The sequence below is a fragment of the Oncorhynchus nerka genome, linkage group LG12 (assembly GCF_034236695.1).
Source record: "Oncorhynchus nerka isolate Pitt River linkage group LG12, Oner_Uvic_2.0, whole genome shotgun sequence".
Taxonomy (NCBI): Eukaryota; Metazoa; Chordata; class Actinopteri; order Salmoniformes; family Salmonidae; genus Oncorhynchus; species Oncorhynchus nerka.
Window position 1 is genome coordinate 41,264,655 of NC_088407.1, and position 24,979 is coordinate 41,289,633.

A 24,979-nucleotide genomic window follows, 5' to 3' on the forward strand; every position below is an offset into this window, starting at 1 on the left:
TTTCATGCATGGACAAACCATTTACACTTCTAGTCCTATCAATACACAAAAGACCTTTGACATTTCCCCTGTGCCTTAGTGTGTTACCGAGTCTAGCCTGGTCAGCTACATATCACTCTATATCTATTGCTTCAGTCTGGAGATGGTTCACCTATACTGCATCCATGTTAGGAACTCCATCCCTCCCTCCCATCCTCCCCCTCCTCCCCTTCATACCTATTTACTCTATAGTCTCATCCATATACCATCCATTCCTGAGTCCTGGATTATGATAAGTAGACTCCAGGCATGAACATCATTGGAGGAGTGCCTATTGTTCCCTTGCCAGTTGTGATTTATTACCTGCACTCCCTTGGTCCCAGTCAGCCCCAATCAGTAAATCAATGCCGTCTCTGAATGCCACTGTGGTGTAAATGGGGATGCCTGTGACAGCACTGTACCTGTGTTTATTATTCATGTTAAATGTCAATGGCTCTCCCTTCAGAGGAGGGTACACTTATGCGAGGGGAAAATTAGCACAGGCAGACAGGCCACAGGGAGATAGTAGTAATACAGTGAAAGACACACATATTCCTGTTTGCAGGAATCAAATAATGTGTTGACTTTGTGTGGACTAATAAAATTAACACACCAACAGTGCAATGATTTCATATGTTGTATACATTTTTAGTTGAGGAAGAAATGTGTATTTAAATAGTGTGCACTTATTGAACTTTAGGGTACAATTTAGTCTGACTATACTACAATATTAATACCCCAAATCTAGAAAACATAGTCATTACTGCTCCAGTTTTTCAAAGCCTCTAGGTTCAAAAAGCCTAAACTAAAACAGAGTTGGTTTTACCAAAAAAAATACCTTTGAGAGATATCTCATAAACTGGCCCTGCTGGTCAGGTCACATGGTCAGGAAAACTCCTGGCCTAAGGCCTCTACCATAACCCTTACAAAACTGCAGTTACACTGCAAAATTACTGTCGTTAAAAAAACGGTTATTTTGGTCGCACTATTTGCAGCATACTGTATTTATACTGCAGTGTACTGGAGTTATACTGCTCTCTGACTGCAATCTTTTTTCATAAGGGAAGGAAATGGGGAGCATTTGAGCTGTGTTTACCTTTTGGTTGCTGGTGCAGCAGCATCCTTCCTGGAGCTGGTGGGGGACGGTAGCGTGCCACAGCTTTTCTTGGGCAGGACAGTGCCGTTGCTGACAGTGTGCCTTAGAGGCAGGGCAGCTATCATGGGTCTGGCTGTAAGACAAACACACACAGTACCACAGGGTAAATGGTGCTTCGCATTGAACTAGCTGGAACATGCAGAAACTACACTTTTGACAGTGGTCAGCTATTGGGAATTTTGAAATTCAGATATAGGGTTGCAAAATGCTAGAAACTTTCCCAAAGCTCCGGGGTTTTTCTGAAATCCTGGGTTTTCTGAAAAACCTGGGAACTTTGGAAAAGTGTCCAACATTTTGAAACTCTTCAGACGCCCTCTATATGGAAATCAATAAACTGCCCTCCACAATAGGTGTATGAGTAATAGACTGATGGAAAATTCATGGGATTGAGCTGAAGCATTCGAAAAACTGTATTGAACATCGCCTTCAGAAATGGTGAATTCACAACTGCACCCACATATACAACTTTTCAGCTGCAATGGCGTTTGTTACCCTTCGAGCTGCATATACCGTGTGAAGGCTTTTGTTTCTTGATTAGAACTTAAGAGACCACATAGATTTTCCCTGACCCAGTCTAATACATGTTTCAAGCAAACCACCGTTGTCCCTGGGCCCAAGAATGCCAAGGTAACATGTCTAAATGACTATCGCACATCTGTAGCCATGAAATTCCTTGAAAGGCGGGCCATGACTCATATCAACACCATCATCCCAAACACCCTGTACCTACTCCAATTCTCATACCGTGCCAACAGATCCACAGATGACACAATCTCTATTGCACTCCACACTGCCCTATCCCATCTGGACAAAAGGAACACCTACGTGATTATTCTGTTCATTGACTACAGCTCAGCGTTCAACACCATAGTGCCCTCCAAGCTAATCACTAAACTAAAGACCTTAGGAATCAACACTTCCCTCTGCAAATGGATCCTGGACTTCTTGACGGCCGCCACGCTGACCCTAGTCCCCTCCTGTACTCCCTGTTCACCCTCGACTGCGTGGCCGCGCATGACTCAAACACCATCATTAAGTTTGCCGACGACTGGACGGTGGTAGGCCTGTTCACCGACGACGATGAGACAGGGAGGAGGTCAGTGACCTGGGAGTGTGGTGCCAGGACAACAATCTCTCCCTCAATGTCAGCAAGACAAAGGAAATGGAGGGCCAAGCATGCCCCCAACCACATCAACAGGGTTGTAGTGGAGCAGGTCGAGAGCTTCATGGTCCTTGGTGTCCACATCACTGAGGAATTATCATGGTCCACACACACCAACAAAGTCGTGAAGAAGGCATGACAATGTCTCATCTCCCTCAGGAGGCAGAAAAGATTCGGCATGGGCCCTTGGATCCTCAAAAAGTTCTATAGCTGCACCATTGAGACCATATTGACGGGCTGCATCACCGCTTGGTATGTCAACTGCTTGGCCTCTGACAGCAAGCCGCTACAGATTGTAGTGCGTACAGCCCAGTACGTCACTGGGGCCGAGCTCCCAGCCATCCAGAACCTCTATACCAGGCGGTGTCAGGCCCTAAACATTTTTTTACAACTCCAGCCAGCCAGGTCATAGACTGTTCAAGCGGTGTTGATGCACCAAGACTGGAACCCTTTATCTCTTGTGTTATTCTTTTTCTATTATTTGTCTTTCTTTTCTCTCTGCATTGTTGGGAAGGGCGCTTAAGTAAGCATTTCACTGTCTACACCTGTTGTTTTTACGAAGCATGTGACAAATACAATTTTATTGTATTTGGTATAACATTGATTTGAGATTTAAGCACCAACTGTCAGAGCAGCTCACAGATTACTGCACCTGTACATAGCCCACCTATAATTTAGCCCAAACAACTACCTCTTTCCCAACTGTATTTTATTTATTTATTTATTTTGCTCCTTTGCACCCATTATTTTTATTTCTACTGTGCACATTATTCCATTGCAAAACTACCATTCCAGTGTTTTACTTGCTATATTGTATTCACTTTGCCACCGTGGCCTTTTTTGCCTTTACCTCCCTTCTCACCTCATTTGCTCACATTGTATATAGACTTGTTTATACTGCATTATTGACTGTATGTTTGTTTTACTCCATGTGTAACTCTGTGTCGTTGTATCTGTCGAACTGCTTTGCTTTATCTTGGCCAGGTCGCAATTGTAAATGAGAACTTGTTCTCAAGGTAGGTAGGCAACCTGGTTAAATAAAGGTGAAATAAAAATAAAAAATTAATTGAAACAATAGTTCAATAGACACATGCCTCAATATGTGTAGACCATCACTCACACCTCGAGTGACTCCCTTGCGCTCCATTCTTATGCCATTAGGGGCCCACTTTAACTCCTCAGCATAATTGCTAACAGCACTGATAAGGGTAGCAAGGCCTGTATTTGTATGGACTGCAGTGGCTTTGAAATATTTATCACTGCAGAGAAGCTGGTGGGGTTTGTTATGCTTGCTTTGCCAGCTGGTGTGTGTGTTGGTGTGTGTGTGTGTGTGTGTGTGTGTGTGTGTGTGTTTGTGTGTGTGTGTGTGTGTGTGTGTGTGTGTGTGTGTGTGTGTGTGTGTGTGTGTGTGTGTGTGTGTGTGTGTGTGTGTGATACAGCAGAATTAGATCAAATAGGGGCACCAGTCAGAGAGTGAGAGAGTGAGTGGGGACTGTGTATTTCAAACAAACCACTGTGTTTGAGTGCCATGGGTCGGCTCTGTGTAGAGCAGAGGAGCGATTACTTACCCTGTATCTCACTGAGGTACAGTCAAAATATGCAATGTGTGACAAAATTGACCGAAGTAAATAGCATCTCGAAGTATGTCTGTGAATTAATTGTAGACACATAATGTGATATTTATTGTGGGTGTCAGGACATGCTAGAATTAAGGAAAAACCATGCAAGTGTTTCCACAGCATAACACATCTCACCTACTCTGAGTTAAGGGAACTTGAGTGGAATGCAGTCTAGTGCAACAACATCAGAATGTCCTTCATTGACAATGTGCTAAGTGTCAGTAGACTCAGTGGACGCTAGTGCTCAGACAGTATACACAGTAGTGCTTAGTAGACACTAGTGCACAGTAGCACAACGTACATTTTAGGACATCCCTACTCCCTTTTGTCATAGAGACTATGGACTTTTGTCATAGGGAGTAGGGATGTCCTAAAATGTAAACCGTACTAAAAAGACACAGTAGACACAGTAGTGCTCAATAGAGTTGCACAATGCAGGCCATGTTAGAAGGGACAGAGCCTACCTGACAGGCCATGTTAGAAGGGACAGAGCCTACCTGACAGGCCATGTTAGAAGCGACAGAGCCTACCTGGCTTTCCACCATTGCTGTCTGACGATGGGGACCTTTTCATCAAAGCTGGGTCCACAGCCGTACATACACATACCACAACAATAGAGTCCAGGAAAGGATGACAGGAAGATGAAAGTAGCGTAAACAGTGAGATACCATAGATGGAGAAACACAATAGGAGACTAGAATGGGAGGGAATGGGAGGGAACCAAAAGGTTACACGTGTGTGTGGGTGTGTGAGATCCTATCCCAGCCAGCACATAACGTTCTGAGAACCACGTGTTTCTTAGAGCTTGGTGAGAGTGTGGTTGTCTTATGGTTATTTTGAATACAACCTTCCCACAACATTCTGGGAATTGGTGCAGAATAGTTGCTTAGCTTTGGAACATTCTCAGCACATTTAAGGAACTTGACAAAAAAACACATTTTATTGGTATTTCATTACTTTAACAGAACGTTTCCTAAAAGTTAACACATGGTTACGTTTAAAAAATGATTGGTAATATCCTATGAGCGTTCTCCAACTGGTTTAACATTGGGAATGTTCTCAAATAGTTCAGGGAAGGTTAAGAATGAATGTTCTTCTGTAGGAAGTTCAGTACTGCAGGTTTTCTCTGGGTTTACTAAACGTCATGTTATCAGAACATTAAGAAAACATTAGTAACGTTTAAAGAACATTCTAAAAATGTTATTTAAAAACATAGAACACAAAGAAAGTGTCAACAAAACTCTCTCTATTGTCTATCTTGTTAAGTGTGTTCAGGTGTGTTGGCCACACCCACTAATTGAATACACTAAAATGAACAGCTTTGTTTGAGTAAAAAAAATGTCACCCTAGCTCCATCCTGGTGGCCAGTGGAATAATTCCATGGACAGAGAACAGAAGATCATAGGTTTGGATCGCACTGATGCTGTGCCACAAAAAAGAAAAGAAATGTGTTTGCATGATAAATTAATTTCCAAGTGTCCTATCTGTGCTTGGAGTTTTTCAAAAGTTAATAACCTAAGCCAGCCGTGTTTTATTGAAACCTTCTCAAAACGTTAATGAAACCTCCCTGGGATGTGTGTATACCTGTATGTGTGCACATGCGTGTGTGCATACATATGTACATGTGTGTGTATCTGTCTGTGCCTGTTTGTGTGACGCATCAGTTACCTTTAGTGGGTCCCCTCCTGTTAATCATGGCGTTTTGCTCCTCAGAGATGTTGAGGCGGCGCACCACGTCGGACAGCGCTGACTTGAGCAGCTGGATCTCGTCCTCCTGCATCTGGACACGCTGCTCCAGGGAGGCAATGCGGTCCATGACCTCCATGCTGCTGGCTGCCGACGCACTGTCATCTGGGGATGGTAGAGAAAGACACAATTAATATGGGTTGGACACAAATTTAGCATGGATGAGAGCACACATAGCATGGGTTGAACACACATAAAAAAACTGGTGGTCTCACCTGAGCTCTCATGTATCTCACATGCTCAATGGATGTGGAACACCTACAGTGTTGCAATATGTACAATTTGCAGTAGTATCTGTAGAAATATTGATTATGACTTTCTCTCTGTGTCCTTGAATGATTTTGGTGTTAGCGTCGCACCTCAAACACAATGGGCAAAGGCTTTTTGTACAAGACATTTTTATCCATGAGCTCTCTGTCATGTCTGTCTGTCTTTCTGCCTACAGTACATGTCCGTACCTCTGTAAGTCCATCTATTATCCTCCCGGCCCGTTTGTCTGTCTGTCCATCTGTCTGTTCAAATGAGCTTAACACCACCATAGTAATCATGTCCAATGTATTGGCCTAGTCCAGGGGTCTGCTCTGATGAGACTTTGAAGTCAGTGAGATTAAATATTAATGGGAATCAGTGTTGTGTTCCCCTGGAGATTGATAACAACCTCCCTATGAATTATGCAGAGGGCGGAAGCAGCTGGTAATAAGGCAATCAAAATAGTGTTTTTATCTGTGTTGAATTAAGTCAAGACAGAGATTCTTATAAATAAACAAAATATGGAAACATGTTAATTCTCGGTCTCAATCTAATATGGCTGGTAATGTAATGCTAAATAGAATAGATGCACACATTAAGGACAGCATTACCAGTTAACCATATAGAGAGTGAAGAGATATGTTCAGTCATACGGTTTTTGCATTTTTAAATTGGACTAAATATATCTAAATGAGTGGGTTGCTAATGACCAAATACTCAAACCCTTTTGCTGTACACACGCACACACACACACACACACACACACACACACACACACACACACACACACACACACACACACACACACACACACACACACACACACACACACACACACACACACACACACACACACACACAGTCACCCCCCCCCCTCCACACACACAAAGTCACCCCCCCATCCCCCCAAGCCCGCACCGAACCAATCCCATCTTACTTACTGGGCCTTTAAACATACAGTACTCAAACAAATGGTCGCCTAACCCAATGTGAATTCTTTTCTTTAAGGTTATAAATGATTCATTTGATGGACCTTTTTGAGATTAATCTGTAAAGCCGGAGCTGCTACTACAGCAATGTATTCTAAGGAGTACAAAGCCCTAGTCTCAGTGCTAGCAGCTGCTTAGGGCTTGGTACGAGCATTGATACAATGACTGCCTGTCACAGCCCTGATACCACTACGATTGGTTAGCTGATTGTACCGCTCACTCATGTCACCTGGGCTTTCACTGGAATTGACTATTCCTTATACACACAACAGGGTGCTAAATAACAGAGAGAATAAGTCAGGCAATTGAATCAGAGTAAACACACCTTGGTGATATACCTCATGTTGTTCTCCTCCATGAAAGATGACAGTACATTCATTGTTTCTCAATATCCAGCCCATGGACTGATTCCGTTCCCTGAGATGATGCTGTCCAGTTCCTGAGAAGGTTAGCTGACACTGATTTAGACTGTTCTCAAGTGATATTTGTAATGTAAGCTGTCCCGTAGGAGGAAGGACCATTTCTTGTAAATTCCTGGTACTAGAAAGACTATAGCTTGCCAGTGCTTGGGTCTGGTATTTTTGTTGTTGTTGAGAAACACTGGATCAGAAGGTCATAGGACAGTTACAAAGTAGTTGATTGGTTTTTAAGCAGAAAGCCCTTGAGAAAAGAACGCACAAAATGTCTAAGTAAACCTATAGATGCTCTACATAAGAATACATGTTTAGTTACAGTAACCTCAATGTGGCCATGGATGTGTTACTCATTTAAAGGTTAAATGTTACATTATTTTGTAAGATAGCCTTAATTTTAGGCTATTTACTGTTTTACAAAAGTAATATTGAATGGTGTTTGGTTGACAACACAACCAAATATCCACATTTAAAGGACATGTATCTACTGCTTGGGTAGATCCATGTGAGCAACTGGCTTAATCCCATTCTTTAACATTTGGTTGAGTTGGAGATGTGAATCCAACATATATTTTGTTACGACAAGTTTAAAGGCTATTTGATTGGGTTATTTCAAAAGTGATATTGAATTGTGTTTGGTTTTCAACCAAATATCAACATTTGAAGGAGATTTATCTTCTGCTTGGAGAGTTCCATCTGTGCCATTGACTAAGTTAGTTCGTCTTCAAATTAATAATTTAAATGTTGGATTCACGTCTACATCGCAACACAAAAATCTAAGTTAAAGAATAGGATGAAATGAATAAAAAACTCACTTTAAATGCACTTGAAATAAATATTTATTTGATTTAGTCCTATTCTTTAACTTACATTTTTGGTTGAGAAGTAGACGTGAATCCAACATCTCCTTCAAATGTTGACATTTGGTTGCGTTGACAACCATTTCGATCTTGTTTTATCGCTTCAACTCTCCAATGGGCTCGGGAGGCGAAGGTCGAGTCATTCGTCCTCCAAAACATGACCCTCCCAACCGCGTTTCGTAACATCCGTCCGCTTGACCCGGAAGTCAGCCAAACCAATGTGTCAGATGAAACACCATTCACCTGACGACCGAGGTCAGCCTGCAGGCACCCGGCCCGCCACAAGGAGTGGCTAGAGCGGGATGAGCCAAGTAAAGATTTTTTTATTATTTGATGAAACATTGAATTTGGCCTTACTGCTATTAGACCATAGAAATGCATTGAATAACATATTCATGCATGGCAACAGGTAGTCAAAAAATACATGAAAAGGAGGTATGTTTTTAAGTGTCTGTCCTATGTCTGAGAGATATAAGAAAGATCAGGATAATAATTTGTAGAATTGTTTACCCATATTTAACCCTTTTTTTGTCACTAAAGTACTTCCATACAGTATATACTTTCATAATTTGTTTTAACTGGTACCGGGATACATTCACAGTCTTCAGAGTCCTCTGAAGCTTGTGGGTGTCCTAGAGCAAAACAACCAAGATGTATGTTTTGTGAGAGTCTCACCTTTCGTTGGCGGGGTCATATTAGTGTGTAGCTCAAACTGTTTGGACACTACAGACAGAAGTTGGCAGATCAGCTGTACCGACTTGCAACAAGTCCTGTGACGCTTGTGGGGGTCGTAGAGCAAAATAACACCATAGTGTTCATGAGAGTCTCATCTTTCCATAGAGGGGTCATGTTAGTTTTGTAGGCCAAACCATTCGGACACTACAGACATTTTCTTGAGAAGACCGATTTTTAGGATGTCTCCTAGTCTGACAAACACAGCTGTAGCCATAGCTGCAGGAAGTAGGAATTTAAAAAATGTATATGAATACAAAATATATATTTACAGTACCAGTCAAAAGTTTGGACACACCTACTCATTCAAGGGTTTTTCTTTATTTTGTATATTTTCTACATTGTAGAATAATAGTGAAGACATCAACACTGTGAAATAACACATATGCAGTAAAGTAAAGTGTTAAACAAATCAAAATGTATTTTATATTCCAGATTCTCCAAAGTAGCCACCCTTTGCCTTGATGACAGCTTTGCACACTCTTGGCATTCTCTCAACCAGCTTCACCTGGAATGCTTTTCCAACCGGCTTGAAGGAGTTCCCACATATGCTGAGCACCTGTTGGCTGCTTTTCCATCACTCTGCAGTCCAACTAATCCCAAATCATCTCAATTGGGTTGAGGTCTGGTGATTGTGGAGGCCAGGTCATCTGACGCAGCACTCGATCACTCTACTTCTTGGTCAAATAGCCCTTACTCAGCCCGGAGGTGTGTTTTGGGTTGAAAAACAAGTGATATTCCGACTAAGAGCAAACCAGATGGGATGGCGTATTGCTGCAGAATGCTGTAGTAGCCATGCTGGTTAAGTGTGCCTTGAATTCTAAATAAATAAACTGCTTACTACATGATTCCATGTGTGTTATTTCATAGTTTTGATGTCTTCACTATTATTCTAGAAAATAGTAAAAATTAAGAAAAACCCTTGAATGTCCAAACTTTTGACTGGAAGTGTATATTTAAAAAAAGAAATCTCACAATAGTTATGCACTGGGCCTTTACTAATCCTGTATTAGCAGACCGATTTAGCTGGCTATAACGCGGGCACCCCAAAAATGTATATCTCTAGCTTAAACAGACACGCATACATTGACTCTAGGGGTACCCTTTGGAAAGCAAACAGTGAATCTATTTAGTTTTAAAATGGAGAACTCTCATCAGTCATTCTCACGATAGTACATTGGTAATATTCAGTGACAAATATCATAGATAAACGGGGCTGGGCTTGGGTACAACCCTGATGGGAGACCAAAGTGTAGCTATCAACTCTCCAGTAGGAGGTGCTGCCCAGTCTATTGATTTTTGCTGATAGAGGACATAACGTTGAAGATCTGACATTGTTTTAAAGGATCAAATTCAACATATTTACAAAATGTTTGTCTATGTTGAAATGTGGTTACCCTGATGACATAATCCTGTGTTGAAATTTCACCCTCAAAACATATTTTTTAATTCCAATCTATTTTCCACGTAGATTCCACTTCACAATACGTTGACAAATTAAGTTGAAACAACGTTGATTAAACCAGTTTGTGTCCAGTGGGTTATATATATATATCTGGCTGTCCTCTTAACCCTCAGTGCCGGTGTCAATATCAATCCATTCAGGATAGATGCTGTCCCAAGAAGTGTCAGAGTCCATTACAGAACACAACCATCACCATCCTCTACATTCCCTCTATATTCCTCACCCTGATTACCTTTCTCCAAAAATAACCAATGTCGTGATGGTTGACAAAGGCCACCGGCCTGCTTCTTTAAATGCCAGACCCCGAGGCCATTAATGATCAACAACATAGCACCTTAACCGCTCCCCCCTGTCCAATTCACAGCTTCTGTCAATGGTATATCAGAGGAGACAGGAATAAAAAAAGGGCTGTGGATCAAAGCAGATGGGGACTCTCTGTATTCCAGTGTAACCTCATTAATTATACACCTACTCTGCCTGTTAGGCTGCGTGCGCTCACCATCTCGCTGACTCACTTTGCTTATCCTTTTATTCTCCAGCATCTGAGGTGAGGTTGAGATGAGAAATGAATGATAAATGAACGAGAACTGAAAGAGAACTGCAAGGGAAGTGAAAGTTAAATTGCCACAGAGGACTCATCTATGTTGCTTTATAAGATGATATCTTAACCCTGTCTCCGAATGTTCTTATATTTTTAGGCAGCTGCCTCTCTAGGATCAAATATTATTATCCTAGCTGTGGGATGGATGTTCATTGCATTTCCCTTTAACAGGCTGGAGAGGCCAAATGATACAGCTAAATTGACCTAAGAAAACCGGACTGTAAACACTGACATGCAGCAGGGGTTTTATACTACAACATCTCTCTGGACCCGTGAGTCACAATATAGACCCCATTTCCACACAAAATCCATCTGGCGGCCTGGCTTCACTGAAGCAAAGCCCAGTAGATTAGCACAAAGTGAGTTCTAAATGTAGGTTTAACTTAACACTCTTGCTCTCAAATATAAAATAGTCAAATTGGGCCCTGACACAAGTCTCCTCGTGTTGAGGACTACAATTGGAACTGTTTACACTGGTACCCGTATATGGGTTGAAATGGCAGATTTGGACACTGATATGCACCTAAATTGGAATGCAGTGGCTGTACAGTAACATGCTACACATGATGTCAGAGCTCAGCGTCTTTGCTTCACAGCTTTGTATTGGTTTTGACTGACAACTTGAGCACTGCAAGCAAGAAGAAGTTGACCCCATCTCTTCCACTAATTGGGCAACTTTAGCAAATGTTTGGTTGTCTCAGTGAGGGAAATGCTGTAAATTACGAGGACTCTATGTATTTTGAAAGATGAGACATTGAGAATTAAAATAAATACCGCTTTTATGTCATACAAGCAAGCAAAATGCGCACTTCACATTTCCATATCATAAACTCAAGTAATATACAGAGCCTATGTTTGTTGTATTGTGAAGAAACTTGGCCGCAGACAACGCATCTGAATGTACTTATGACTCCATTCTATGCGCACCAAATGTCGATCAGCTTCTCTAAATTGCCTTGTGAAAGCCTGACACTGTATGATCATATTTTGGAATTTAGCTAGTCATGTTGGCAATAGAACAAGCTTTCAAATGATTGCCACCTGACACAGATTGCGATTTATAATGGACCGTTTTTGGGTAAAGGAGGGGAAGCAGGGCTGTGTTCCAAACAAAACAACTACAAGTATGCTTGCTCTAGTTCCTCAACGGCACAGCTAGGAAAGTTCAAAAAAGCATCTTATAGTTGAAGACTCTTCTTTGAGTCATAAAAGTGCATTGGAACTGTGCACACTTTGGAGAGGTGTGTGACCACTTGGAAACATCAGTAAGACCTCTCACTCAAACCTTTGTCATTTTTGTGTTGTACCCCAAATTTTGAAAGAATAGTCTTATGTTACTGAATGTACACAGAGATTTTCCGATTTCGTCATTATTATTATTATTATTATTATACCTTTATTTCAACAAGGAACCCAGATTGAGACCAAGGTCTCTTTTACAGCTGGGCCCTGTGTATACATGTTTACACATACAGTTTAGGTACAATGACTAAGAAACTACACAAGACAAACAAAACGATCACAGATAACACAAAAAAATACAACAGCAGATTGTTACATTTAGGTTATTCCCCTAACAGCACAATAACTTGCATTACCTAAAACAGTTACAAGCAATACAAAAATAAAAATCCTCCAATAAAGGTTTAAAATGGGCAACAGGGGGACAAGAGTCTCAAGTTTAAGTTTAGTCTGCAGGCTATTCCATAGGCAAGGAGCGTAACGGGAAAAGGCAGCCATACCCAACTCTGTGGAAATCACATGGGCCTCAAGTGTAATCCATGCTTGAGACCTGGTTTTAGGAATTCTAATTCTAATATTGATGAGTGATGATAAATAAGAAGACAGTTTATTCATAAGTGCTTTATAGACAAACACAAGAGCATGTTGTTCTCGTCTCATGAACAGTATTTTGACATAAAACACAGTTCTGTAGCTAGAACTCATAATAAACCTAAGAGTGCAATGGTAAGTAGCATCCAGCGATTTACGTGTTGATACCGTAGCATGAATGTAGATAATATCCCCATAATCTATAACAGACATAAAAGTAGCTTGTACAATTTGTCTTCAATTTGTAGAGGACAAACATGTCCTTTTTCTATAGAGGAATCCTAGCTTGATTTTTTTAGCTGTTTACAAAGTTTGTCAATATGCATTTTAAAAGACAGTTTTATTATCCAACCTTATCCCTAAGTATTTTTATGCAGAGACCTGATTATTCGAGAACCATCTAAGCTCGTAAGTGCAAGTGTATTTTCAACCAACATTTTGAACCAATTAAACCAATTAGTTTTCTTTGCATTTAAAACAAGTTTCAGCTGTATAAAAAAACCTTGTAATATCTTAAAATCTGTCTCCAATAGTGATAATGCTTGGTCAGCCGTTGAAGCGATAGAGTACATGACAGTGTCATCAGCATATAAATTAATTTGACACTTTTTTATCTCATCACCGATATTGTTTATGTAAAGAGTGAACAGTAATTCACATTCAAGAACCTCCAGAAGCTAACCAGCTAATTAGCTACAAGCTATTTAGTCATTGTTAGCCACTGCTAGCGGCTTTTACCTTCTGCACAGCCAACCCTATTTTTTAGCCTGGATAATACTTGCCAGTCTACCAGTATCGAACTGTCTCTCCCCAACAACGCCGGATTCCTGCCGTAATCCCTGGACCACTACTTCCGATCTTCACAGCTAGCTTGCACCCAGTACCGAAGCTATCCCTGAGGCTCACGTCCCGGCCTACTCAGCTGTTCCCCCGAACCCCACTCATACACGGCTAGAGCCCAATATTCCACCGGATCCTTGCTGTAAACTCTGGACCTTGGCTAACGCCACTGCCACGAAGCTAGCACCAGTTAGCTGTGAGCCAGGCTCATCTCCCTGCTAGCAGGCACATCTCCCTACCAGCCCTGAGCAGACCCCCCCCTACCACCCCCGGGCTACTAACTTTAAACGCTGTGTCGCTAGCGTAGTGGCGGCTTCCCTGTCCCATCTACTGCTCCTGATCACTTGGCTAAATAGCTGATGCCTGCTGGACTGTCCATTAATCACGGTACTCCATTCTGTTTGTTTATGTGTTATCTGTCGGCCCCAGCCTCGAACTCAGGCTCTGTGTGTAGTTAATCTGACCCTCTCTGCCTAGTCATCGCCATTTTACCTGCAGTTGTTGTGCTAGCTGATTAGCTGTTGTTGTCTCACCTGTTGTTTTAGCTAGCTCTCCCAATCAACACCTGCGATTACTGTATGCCTTGCTGTATGTCTCTCTCAAATGTCCATATGCCTTGTATACTGTTGTTCAGGTTAGTTATCATTGTTTTAGTTTACAATGGAGCCCCTAGTTCCACTCCTCATACCTCTGATACCTCCTTTGTCCCACCTCCCACACATGCGGTGACCTCACCCATTACAACCAGCATGTCCAGTGATACAACCTCTCTTATCATCACCCAGTGCCTGGGCTTACCTCCGCTGTACCCGCAACATACCCCTGTCTGCGCATTATGCCCTGAATATATTCTACCATGCCCAGAAATCTGCTTCTTTTATTCTTTGTCCTCAACGCTCTAGGCGACCAGTTTTGATAGCCTTTAGCCGCACCCTCATACTACTCCTCCTCTGTCCCGCGGGTGATGTGGAGGTAAACCCAGGCCCTGCATGTCCCCAGGCACGCTCATTTGTTGACTTCTGTGATCGAAAAAGCCTTGGTTTCATGCATGTCAACATCAGAAGCCTGCTCCCTAAGTTTGTTTTACTCACTGCTTTTAGCACACTCTGCCAAGCCTGATGTCCTTGCCGTGTCTGAATCCTGGCTTAGGAAGGCCACCAAAAATTCTGAGATTTCCATACCCAACTATAACATTTTCCATCAAGATAGAACTGTCAAAAGGGGGAGGAGTTGCAGTCTACTGCAGAGATAGCCTGCAAAGTCATGTCATACTTTCCAGGTCCATACCCAAACAGTTCGAACTACTAATTTTAAAAATGACTCTCTCCAAAAATAAGTCTCTCACTGTTGCCGCCTGCTACCGACCCCCCTCAGCTCCTAGCTGTGCCCTGGACACCATTTGTGAATTGATCGCCCCCCATCTAGCTTCAGAGTTTGTTCTGTTAGGTGACCTAAACTGGGATATGCTTAACACCCCGGCAGTCCTACAATCTAAGCTAGATGCCCTCAATCTCACACAAATCATCAAGGAACCCACCAGGTACAACCCTAAATCTGTAAACAAGGGCACTCTCATAGACGTTATCCTGACCAACTCCAAATACACCTCCGCTGTCTTCAACCAGGATGTATCCGCTACGGGTCCGCAGTCAAACGACCACCCCTCATCACTGTCAAACGCTCCCTAAAACACTTCTGCGAGCAGGCCTTTCTAATCGACCTGGCCCGGGTATCATGGAAGGATATTGACCTCATCCCGTCAGTTGAGGATGCCTGGTCATTATTTAAAAGTAACTTCCTAACCATCTTAGATAAGCATGCTCCGTTCAAAAAATGCAGAACGAAGAACAGATATAGCCCTTGGTTCACTCCAGACCTGACTGCCCTCGACCAGCACAAAAACATCCTGTGGCGGACTGCAATAGCATCGAATAGTCCGCGCAATATGCAACTGTTCAGGGAAGTCAGGAACCAATACACGCAGTCAGTCAGGAAAGCAAAGGCCAGCTTCTTCAAGCAGAATTTTGCATCCTGTAGCTCTAACTCCAAAAAGTTCTGGGACACTGTAAAGACTATGGAGAACAAGAGCACCTCCTCCCAGCTGCCCACTGCACTGAGGCTAGGTAACACGGTCACCACCGATAAATCCATGATTATCGAAAACTTCAACAAGCATTTCTCAACGGATGGCCATGCCTTCCTCCTGGCTACTCCAACCTCGACCAACAGCTCCGCCCCCCCCCCCCTGCAGCTACTCACCCAAGCCTCCCCAACTTCTCCTTTACCCAAATCCAGATAGCAAATGTTCTGTAAGAGCTGCAAAACCTGGACCCGTACAAATCAGCTGGGCTTGACAATCTGGACCCTCTATTTCTGAAACTATCCGCCGCCATTGTCGCAACCCCTATTACCAGCCTGTTCAACCTATCTTTCATTTCGTCTGAGATCCCCAAGGATTGGAAAGCTGCCGCAGTCATCCCCCTATTCAAAGGGGAAGACACCCTGGACCCAAACTGTTACAGACCTATATCCATCCTGCCCTGCTTATCTAAGGTCTTCGAAAGCCTAGTCAACAAACAGAGCTCTGACCATCTCGAATCCCACCGTACCTTCTCCACTGTGCAATCTAGTTTCCGAGCCGGTCACGTGTGCACCTCAGCCACGCTCAAGGTATTAAACGATATCATAACCGTACAGTACTGTGCAGCCGTCTTCATCGACCTGGCCAAGGCTTTCGACTCTGTCAATCACCATATTCTTATCGGCAGACTCAGTAGCCTCGGTTTTTCTAGTGACTGCCTTGCCTGGTTCACCAACTACTTTGCAGACAGAGTTCAGTGTGTCAAATCGGAGGGCATGTTGTCCGGTCCTCTGGCAGTCTCTATGGGGGTGCCACAGGGTTCAATTCTCGAGCTGACTCTTTTCTCTGTATATATCAATGATGTTGCTCTTGCTGCGGGCGATTCCCTGATCCACCTCTGCGCAGACGACACCATTCTGTATACTTCTGGCCCTTCCTTGGAAACTGTGCTATCTATCCTCCAAACGAGCTTCAACACACTCCTTCCGTGGCCTCCAACTGCTCTTAAACGCTAATAAAATGCATGCTTTTCAACCGTTCGCTGCCTGCACCCGCACGCCCGACTAGCATCACCACCCTGGATGGTTCCGAACTAGAATATGTGGACATCTATAAGTACCTGGGTGTCTGGCTAGACTGTAAACTCTCCTTCCAGACTCATATCAAACATCTCCAATCTAAAATCAAATCTAGAGTCGGCTTTCTATTCCGCAACAAAGCCTCCTTCACTCACGCCGCCAAACTTACCCTAGTAAAACTGACTATCCAACCGATCTTCGACTTCGGCGATGTCATCTACAAAATAGCTTCCAATACTCTACTCAGCAAACTGGATGCAGTTTATCACAGTGCCATCCGTTTTGTTACTAAAGCACCTTTTACCACCCACCACTGCGACCTGTATGCTCTAGTCAGCTGGCCCTCGCTACATATTCATCGCCAGACCCACTGGCTCCAGGTCATCTACAAGTCCATGCTAGGTAAAGCACCGCCTTATCTCAGTTCACTGGTCACGATGGCTACACCCACCCATAGCATGCGCTCCAGCAGGTGTATCTCACTGATCATCCCTAAAGCCAACACCTCATTTGGCCGCCTTTCCTTCCAGTTCTCTGCTGCCTGTGACTGGAACGAATTGCAAAAATCTTCATCTCCCTCACCAACTTCAAACATCTGCTATCTGAGCAGCTAACCGATCGCTGCAGCTGTACATAGTCCATCGGTAAATAGCCCACCCAATTTACCTACCTCAACCCCATACTGTTTATATTTATTTACTTTTCTGCTCTTTTGCACACCAGTATCTCTACCTGCACATGACCATCTGATCATTTATCACTCCAGTGTTAATCTGAACATGTTTAATTATCCGCCTACCTCCTCATGCCTTTTGCACACAATGTATATAGACTCTTTTTTCTTTCCAATGTGTTATTGACTTGTTTATTGTTTACTCCATGTGTAACTCTATGTTGTCTGTTCACACTGGTATGCTTTATCTTGGCCAGGTCGCAGTTGTAAACGAGAACTTGTTCTCAACTAGCCTACCTGGTTAAATAAAGGTGAAATAAAAATAAAATAAAAATAATGGGCCAAGTATAGAACCTTGTGGGACCCCTTTAACCAACTCCAATGGCTCCGACTGGATGCCGTCGACTCTAACAGCCTGACTTCTATCCTTTAGATAGTCATGAAACCAACGACAGGCATCCAATCCCAATCCTATTGACGACAGCTTTCTCAAAAGTATCGCATGGTCTACAGTGTCAAAAGCTTTAGACAAATCTATGAACAAGGCGGCACAGTACTTACTATTATCTAGGGCATTAGTAATATCATTTACAACACTTACAGTGGCCATAATAGTACTGTGTTTAGGTCTGAAGCCAGATTGATTACTAGAAAGAGTATTGTTAACAGTTAAAAAAGATTGTAGTTGCCTATTCACCAATGACTCTAGAATTTTAGCCAAACAGGAGAGCATAGAGATGGGTCGATAATTATCCAGTTCACTACCATCACCTCCCTTGAGGTTATCAACAAATGCATCAAAGTACAGTAAATGTAAAATGCGCATAAAATCAACAGTGTAATATTTTGTTTCAATCTTGCGTCAGATTAATTGTTATGTCCTCACCTTTAGTCTAATAATTTCCCATAATATCCAGACTGTTCTCTTTTAATTGCTATCACGGTTATGCTTTCCATATTTTTTCTTTAAGTAACATTTCAATTTTGCCCTATCCATTTATAGGCCAAGTGTAAGGGGTTTTAACTCACTCAACCTATCCTCTTTAACCTTTTTTCCTCAAGGCCATGAACAAAGATCACAATTAATTGACCTGCTTGTAAGATGACACCTAAAGTTCAGCAACCTCCAGATTCAATGTCTGAACGGTCACTCCCTGATTGAGAATCTGTGACTTTGTTGAAGCACCTTTGGCAGCAATTACAGCCTCAAGTCTTCTTGGGTATGACGCTACAAGCGTGGCAAACCTGATTTTGGAGAGTTTCTCCCATTCTTCTCTGCAGATACTCTCAAGCTCTGTCCAGTTGGTATTTCTGCTTTTAATTTTTAATAAATGTGCAAAAATGTCTAAACATCTGTTTTCGCTTTGTCATTATGAGACATTATGTGTAGATTGATGAGGGGAAAAAACTATTTAATACATTTTAGAATAAGGCTGTAACATAGCAAAATGTGGAAAAAGGGCTCTGAATACTTTCTGATTGCACTGTATCTGTCCTGTCCCATTTCAAGTTTGGCACAAACACTCTCAGTTTATTGAATATCAACAAAAAAAAACATACCGTAGTAGGGGTAAAAAAAATCCTACCTAATCTAACCCAGCTGTCATTGAGAGGAGGTGGGTCATCTGACAGAGGTGTATTAGCCAATGAGCTGGACAGAATACAGTTTGTCCATTTCATGAACAAATGCCCTGGCTTAAATAGTGCAGGGTGGATCAGAGATGACCTGTGTAAAAGAGGAAAGCAGGAAAGAAAGGAGGAAAACGGAGAGAGAGGTACAGATTCTAGATGATCGAGGGGTCAACTACCCTCCTGGTACCCCACTACATGTCCTTGGAGGACTACCCAAGCATCCTCCTGACATCTGCCACATCCTTCCTCAGGTCAAACAGCGGTCAACATGTTAAAGCGTTTAGCGAACACCCCCTCTCCCACCCTGCCGGTTTGGGGGTTTAATAAGGAACCGGTCGGTTTTGACCTCCCAAGACGAACGTGAGGAAGCCAAGAACTCAAGGCTAGGTCAAGGCATCTGGAGAGATGAAGTAGATAAGCATTATGTGGTGTTTAAAAGGTCTGACTGAAGGGATACAACAAACAGATAATCGGTTTGATGATGAAAACCAAGAGAAGCTGACAGGCTGTCCTTGGAACCACTTAATTTTGGCACCTGTCCCCCATAGAGCGGCTAAAGCCAAAAGGCCAAGAGCAAGGCAACCCTATTAGCATGCAAAGTGCACCTTGCATGTGCATATCTTTAATACAGTGCCAGGAGCACAATGGATTGTCCACCCCCCCCCCCCCCCCATTCTGTCAAACCGCTCTGTCTGTCTGTACAAGGAGCCAGTAGAAACCTGAGCCAGTAGCAAGCACAGGGGAGATTGGCGGACTGTTGTTAAAGCTACTGTATATAGGCTTAGGCTAATCCCCCAATCTCAGCCAGAGGAGTCAAAAGATGTCAAAAGATGTGTGCTCTCTGAGGCAGAACCCTCCACAGCAGACTCCCATTCTCCACACTGCCACAAACATGATAATATACAGTGGCTTGCGAAAGTATTCACCCCCTGGCATTTTTTCCTGTTTCGTTGCCTTACAACCTGGAATTAAAATGGATTGGTTGCGGATTTGTATCATTTGATTTACACAACATGCCTACCTAAATATTTTTTATTTTGAAACAAACTAGAAATTAGACCAAAAAAAACCCAGAGAACTTGAGCGTGCATAACTATTCACCCCTCCCAAAGTCAATACTTTGTAGAGCCACCCTTTGCAACAATTACAGCTGCAAGTCTCTTGGGGTATGTCTCTATAAGCTTGGCACATCTAGCCACTGGGATTTTTTTTCCCCATTCTTCAAGGCAAAACTGCTCCAGCTCCATCAAGTTGGATGGATTCTGCTGGTGTACAGAAATCTTTAAGTCATACCACAGATTCTCAATTGGATTGAGGTCTGGACTTTGACTAGGCCATTCCAAGACATTTAATTATTAAAGGTCCCCCCTTAAACCACTCGAGTTTTGTTTTAGCAGTATGCTTAGGGTCATTGTCCTGCTGGAAAGTGAACCTCCGTCCCAGTCTCAAATCTTTGGAAGACTGAAACAGGTTTCCCTCAAGAATTTCCCTGTATTTAGCACTATCCATCATTCCTTCAATTCTGACCAGTTTCCCAGTCCCTGCCAATGAAAAACATCCCACAGCATGTTGCTGCCACCACCGTGCTTCACTGTGGGGATGCTGTTCTCAGGGTGATGAGAGGTTTGCGCCAGACATGGCGTTTTCCTTGATGGCCAAAAAGCTCAATTTAATTCTCATCTGACCAGAGTACCTTCTTCCTTATGTTTGGGGAGTCTCCCGCATGCCTTTTGGCGAACACTAAACATGTTTGCTTAATTCTTTCTTTAAGCAATGGCTTTTTTCTGGCAAATCTTCCGTAAAAGCCCAGCTCTGTGGAGTGTGCGGCTTAAACTGGTCCTATGGACAGATACTCCAATCTCTGCTGTGGAGCTTTGCAGCTCCTTCAGGGTTATCTTTGGTCTCTTTGTTGCCTCTCTGATTAATGCCTTCCTTGCCTGGTTCGTGTGTTTTGATGGGCGGCCCTGTCACGCCCTGGCCATAGAGAGGCATTTATTCTCTATTTTGGTTAGGCCAGGATGTGACTAGGGTGGGCATTCTATGTTCCTTTTTCTGTGTTTTTATATTCCTTTGTTGTCTATCGTTGTCTCTGATTGAGAACCATACTTAGGTTGCTCTTGCAAACATGGGTTTTGTGGGTAGTTGCTTTCTGTTTTGTACCTGACGGAGCTGTTTCGGTTGTTCTTATTTGTTACTTTGTATTTAGTGTTCAGTTCTATTTAATAGAACAGAATAGAATCACCTTCTTCTACCAACGGCCGTTACAGAGACTCTTGGCAGGTTTTTCGTGATGCCATATTCTTTCAATTTTTTAATAATGGATTTAATGGCGTTCCGTGGGATGTTCAAAGTTCCCATTTTTTTTATAACCCAACACTGATCTGTACTTCTCCACAACTTTGTCCCTAACCTGTTTGGAGAGCTCCTTGGTCTTCATGGTGCCGCTTGCTTGCTGGAGCCCCTTGCTTAGTGGTGTTGCAGACTCTAGGGCCTTTCAGGTGTATATATACTGATATCATGTGACAGATCATGTGATACTTAAATAAAGTCCACCTGTGTGCAATCTAACAAATTATGTGACTTCGGAAGGTAATTGGTTGCAACCAGATCTTATTTAGGGGCTTCATAGCAAAGGGGGTGAATAAATATGCACACACCCCTTTTCCAATGTTTGGTTGTTTTTTTAGAACATTTTTTTAAACAAGTTCTTTTTTTCATTTCACTTCACCAATTTGGATGATTTTGTGTATGTCCATTACATGAAATACAAATACAAATCCGTTTAAATTACAGGTTGTAATGCAACAAAATAGGAAAAACGCCAAGGGGGATGAATACTTTTGCAAGGCACTGTATATATATATATATATGCACCTCCACACACACATATACGCACACACAATCATTCTCCCGCACACACACACACCCCAACCCTCCTTTTCTCACCAGGCTCAGTGGCACAAGACCAGAGGGGGAACACAGGAGACAATAGCATTCCTCTCCAAAGCTTCTGTCAAAGAGCAAGAGGCCACACTGCAGGAAGAGGATTAAGTAGGGGGATACTGAGCTGATCTTGCTCACTGGTTATCCCTATAAGCTTCGGGTTGAGGGGCTGGATTTGTGTTCTCATTGATGCAGGTGTTGTTTACTTCAACTGACATTGTAGCTTCTACTTCTCTGGAACAAACACTAACAGTTGGGTGATTGTGGGGGATGGCTAGATACAAGGGTTGTAGCCCTTTACACTCGTACCCGTATACAGGTTGAAAATGGCAGATTTGGGCATTGATAAGCTCCTATATTGGACATCAGAGCTCAGGCTTTGTGCTTCCCATACGGAAAAAAAATGGCAATATATTTAACACCCCGTAAAATGTATTTCAAGCACATGTACAGTACCATTCAAAAGTTTGGACACACTGACTCATTCAAGGGTTTTTCTTTATTTTGTATATTTTCTACATTGTAGAATAATAGTGAAAACGATTTTCAACTTTTGTAATGTTTATGTCCAATGGCCGACGAGCACCGATACGTTGTATTTATATTTTCTCTTCATTATTTCTCTTCATATGACATGGATTAAAAAGGATTTGCCAGTAGACTTGATTCACGATGATGACTGTGAAAGTAGAGGTTGACATGATCAGTCCAATCAAAGCTACTGTACATATAACGTGATTTGACATAATTTCTGTGGCCAATGACCTTGAGCCTTCTTGAAAGGGCCCTTGTAATATAACTCCATGGTAGGACCCAAAGGGTTACTAAAGGACTGAAGCTAGGCGATTATGCAAGGACCTCATGAGTGACAGAGTACTGAGCCAAACCTCCACAGAAAGCACTGAGCTAGGCTGAAACACCTGCATTTTGGAGCTGCCTTAATCAAGAAAACAAAAAAGAGAACGTGGTTGTATGCGACTTTATTAACTCAATTATATCTATATTTTTTTTTACATGGTTTGCAATCGGACATGTGACACGTATTCATGCAAAAATAACATGCAACCCCCCCAAAAAATATATATATTTATTTTATATTTTAGCAGAAAATGTGGGTCTCAAAGCCCCACCTGCCCTGAATGACGGGTCACTACTGGTTCCCACATATGCTGAGCACTTGTTGGCTGCTTTTCTGTGGTCCAACTAATTCAAAACCATCTCAAATGGGTTGAGGTTGGGTGACTGTGGAGGCCAGGTCATCTGATGCAGCACTCCGTCACTCTCCTTCTTGGTCAAATAGCCCTTACACAGCCTGGAGGTGTGTTTTGGGTCATTGTTCTGTTAAAAAACAAATGATAGTCCCACTAAGCGCAAACCAGATGGGTGGCGTATCATTGCAGAATGTCATGCTGGTTAAGTGTGCCTTGAATTCTGAATAAATCACTGACAGTGTCACCAGCAAAGCACCCCCACACCATTACACCTCCTCCGCTATGCTTCACAGTGGGAACCACACATCCGGAGATCATCCGTTGATCATCCGTTCACCTACTCTGAGTTTCACAGACACGCGGTTGGAACCAAAAAACTCACATTTGGACGTATTTCCACCAGTCTAATGTCTATTGCTCGTGTTTCTTGGCCCCAAGCAAGTCTCTTTTTCTTATTGGTGTCCTTTAGTAGTGGTTTCTTTGCAACAATTCAACTATGAAGGCCTGATTCACACAGTCTCCTCTGAACAGTTGATGTTGAGATGTGTCTGTTACTTGAACTCCGAGGCATGTTTTTTGGGCTGCAATTTCTGAGGCTGGTAACTGTAATGTACTAATGGACTGTCATATCTCTTTGCTTATTTGAGCTGTTCTTGCCATAATACGGACTTTGTCTTTTACCAAATATGTCTATCTTCCGTATACCACTCCTAGCTTGTCACAACACAACTGATTGGCTCAAACGCATTAAGAAGGAAAGAAATTCCACAAATTAACTTTTAACAAGGCACAGCTGTTAATTGAAATGCACACCAATTAACTACCTTGTGAAGCTGAATGCCAAGAGTGTGCAAAGCTGTCATCAAGGCAAGGTGGCTACTTTGAAGAATCTCAAATATAAAATATATTTTGATTTGTTAAAAAAAAATGTGGTTACTACATGATTTCATGTGTTATTTCATAGTTTTGATGTCTTCACTATTATTCTACAATGAAGAAAATATAAATATAAAGAAAAAACCTTGGAATGAGTAGGTGCGTCCTAACTTTTGAATGGTACTGTACATACAGTACATTTGTATCTTTGCTCATCTAGTCTACTGGGTGGCCAAAGGGGTTCCAAATTCAGCATAAGAAATACTTTGGCACTTCAGAGGACTTCTCAAATGCCTCTTTACATATTTATCAATGGAGATAGTTTTTTGGGCCATCAAGCCAAAACTGGCAGTGATATAATTTAAATTTTATTGGCGAATTAAAAAACTTTGATTTCACAAAAATGTATCATTCTGTCATAAAGAGTACATATTCAAATTCATATAGAACTAGTTTTTCCAATTAAAGAGGTTACTTTTTTAATGACTATACAGCCTCTTTTTTTATGGCTGAGATCCCGTTAACGGGAACAATATGACAACAGCCAGTGAAAGTGCAGGGCGCCAAATTCAAACAACAGAAATCTCATAATTTAAATTCCTCAAACATACAAGTATTATACACCATTTTAAAGAAAAACTGGTGTTAATCCCACCACAGTGTCCCATTTCAAAAAGGCTTTACGATGAAAGCATACCATGCGATTATGTTAGGTCAGCACCTAGTCACAAAAACACAGCCATTTTTCCAGCCAAAAAGCAGAAATAGAGATCAAATTAATCACTAACCTTTGATGATCTTC

General features: G+C 42.2%; 1 protein-coding gene across 6 annotated transcripts in view; it reads right to left on the minus strand.

The window, feature by feature from the left end:
• LOC115138238 (echinoderm microtubule-associated protein-like 1) overlaps nt 1-24,979 on the minus strand; it is an 88,070-nt gene that overhangs the window by 42,982 nt on the left and 20,109 nt on the right. For 4 of the 6 annotated variants that reach the window (XM_029674901.2, XM_029674900.2, XM_065025601.1 and 1 more), the window contains exons 2-3: nt 5,624-5,806; nt 1,115-1,247 (exon numbers count right to left, since the gene is read on the minus strand). In XM_029674901.2, the coding sequence (XP_029530761.2) occupies nt 1,115-1,247; nt 5,624-5,806 (316 nt within the window). Of the gene's footprint in view, nt 1-1,114; nt 1,248-4,485; nt 5,593-5,623; nt 5,807-24,979 lie in introns of those variants that run through there. The other 2 variants (XM_065025603.1, XM_065025602.1) reach the window with 1 other exon arrangement.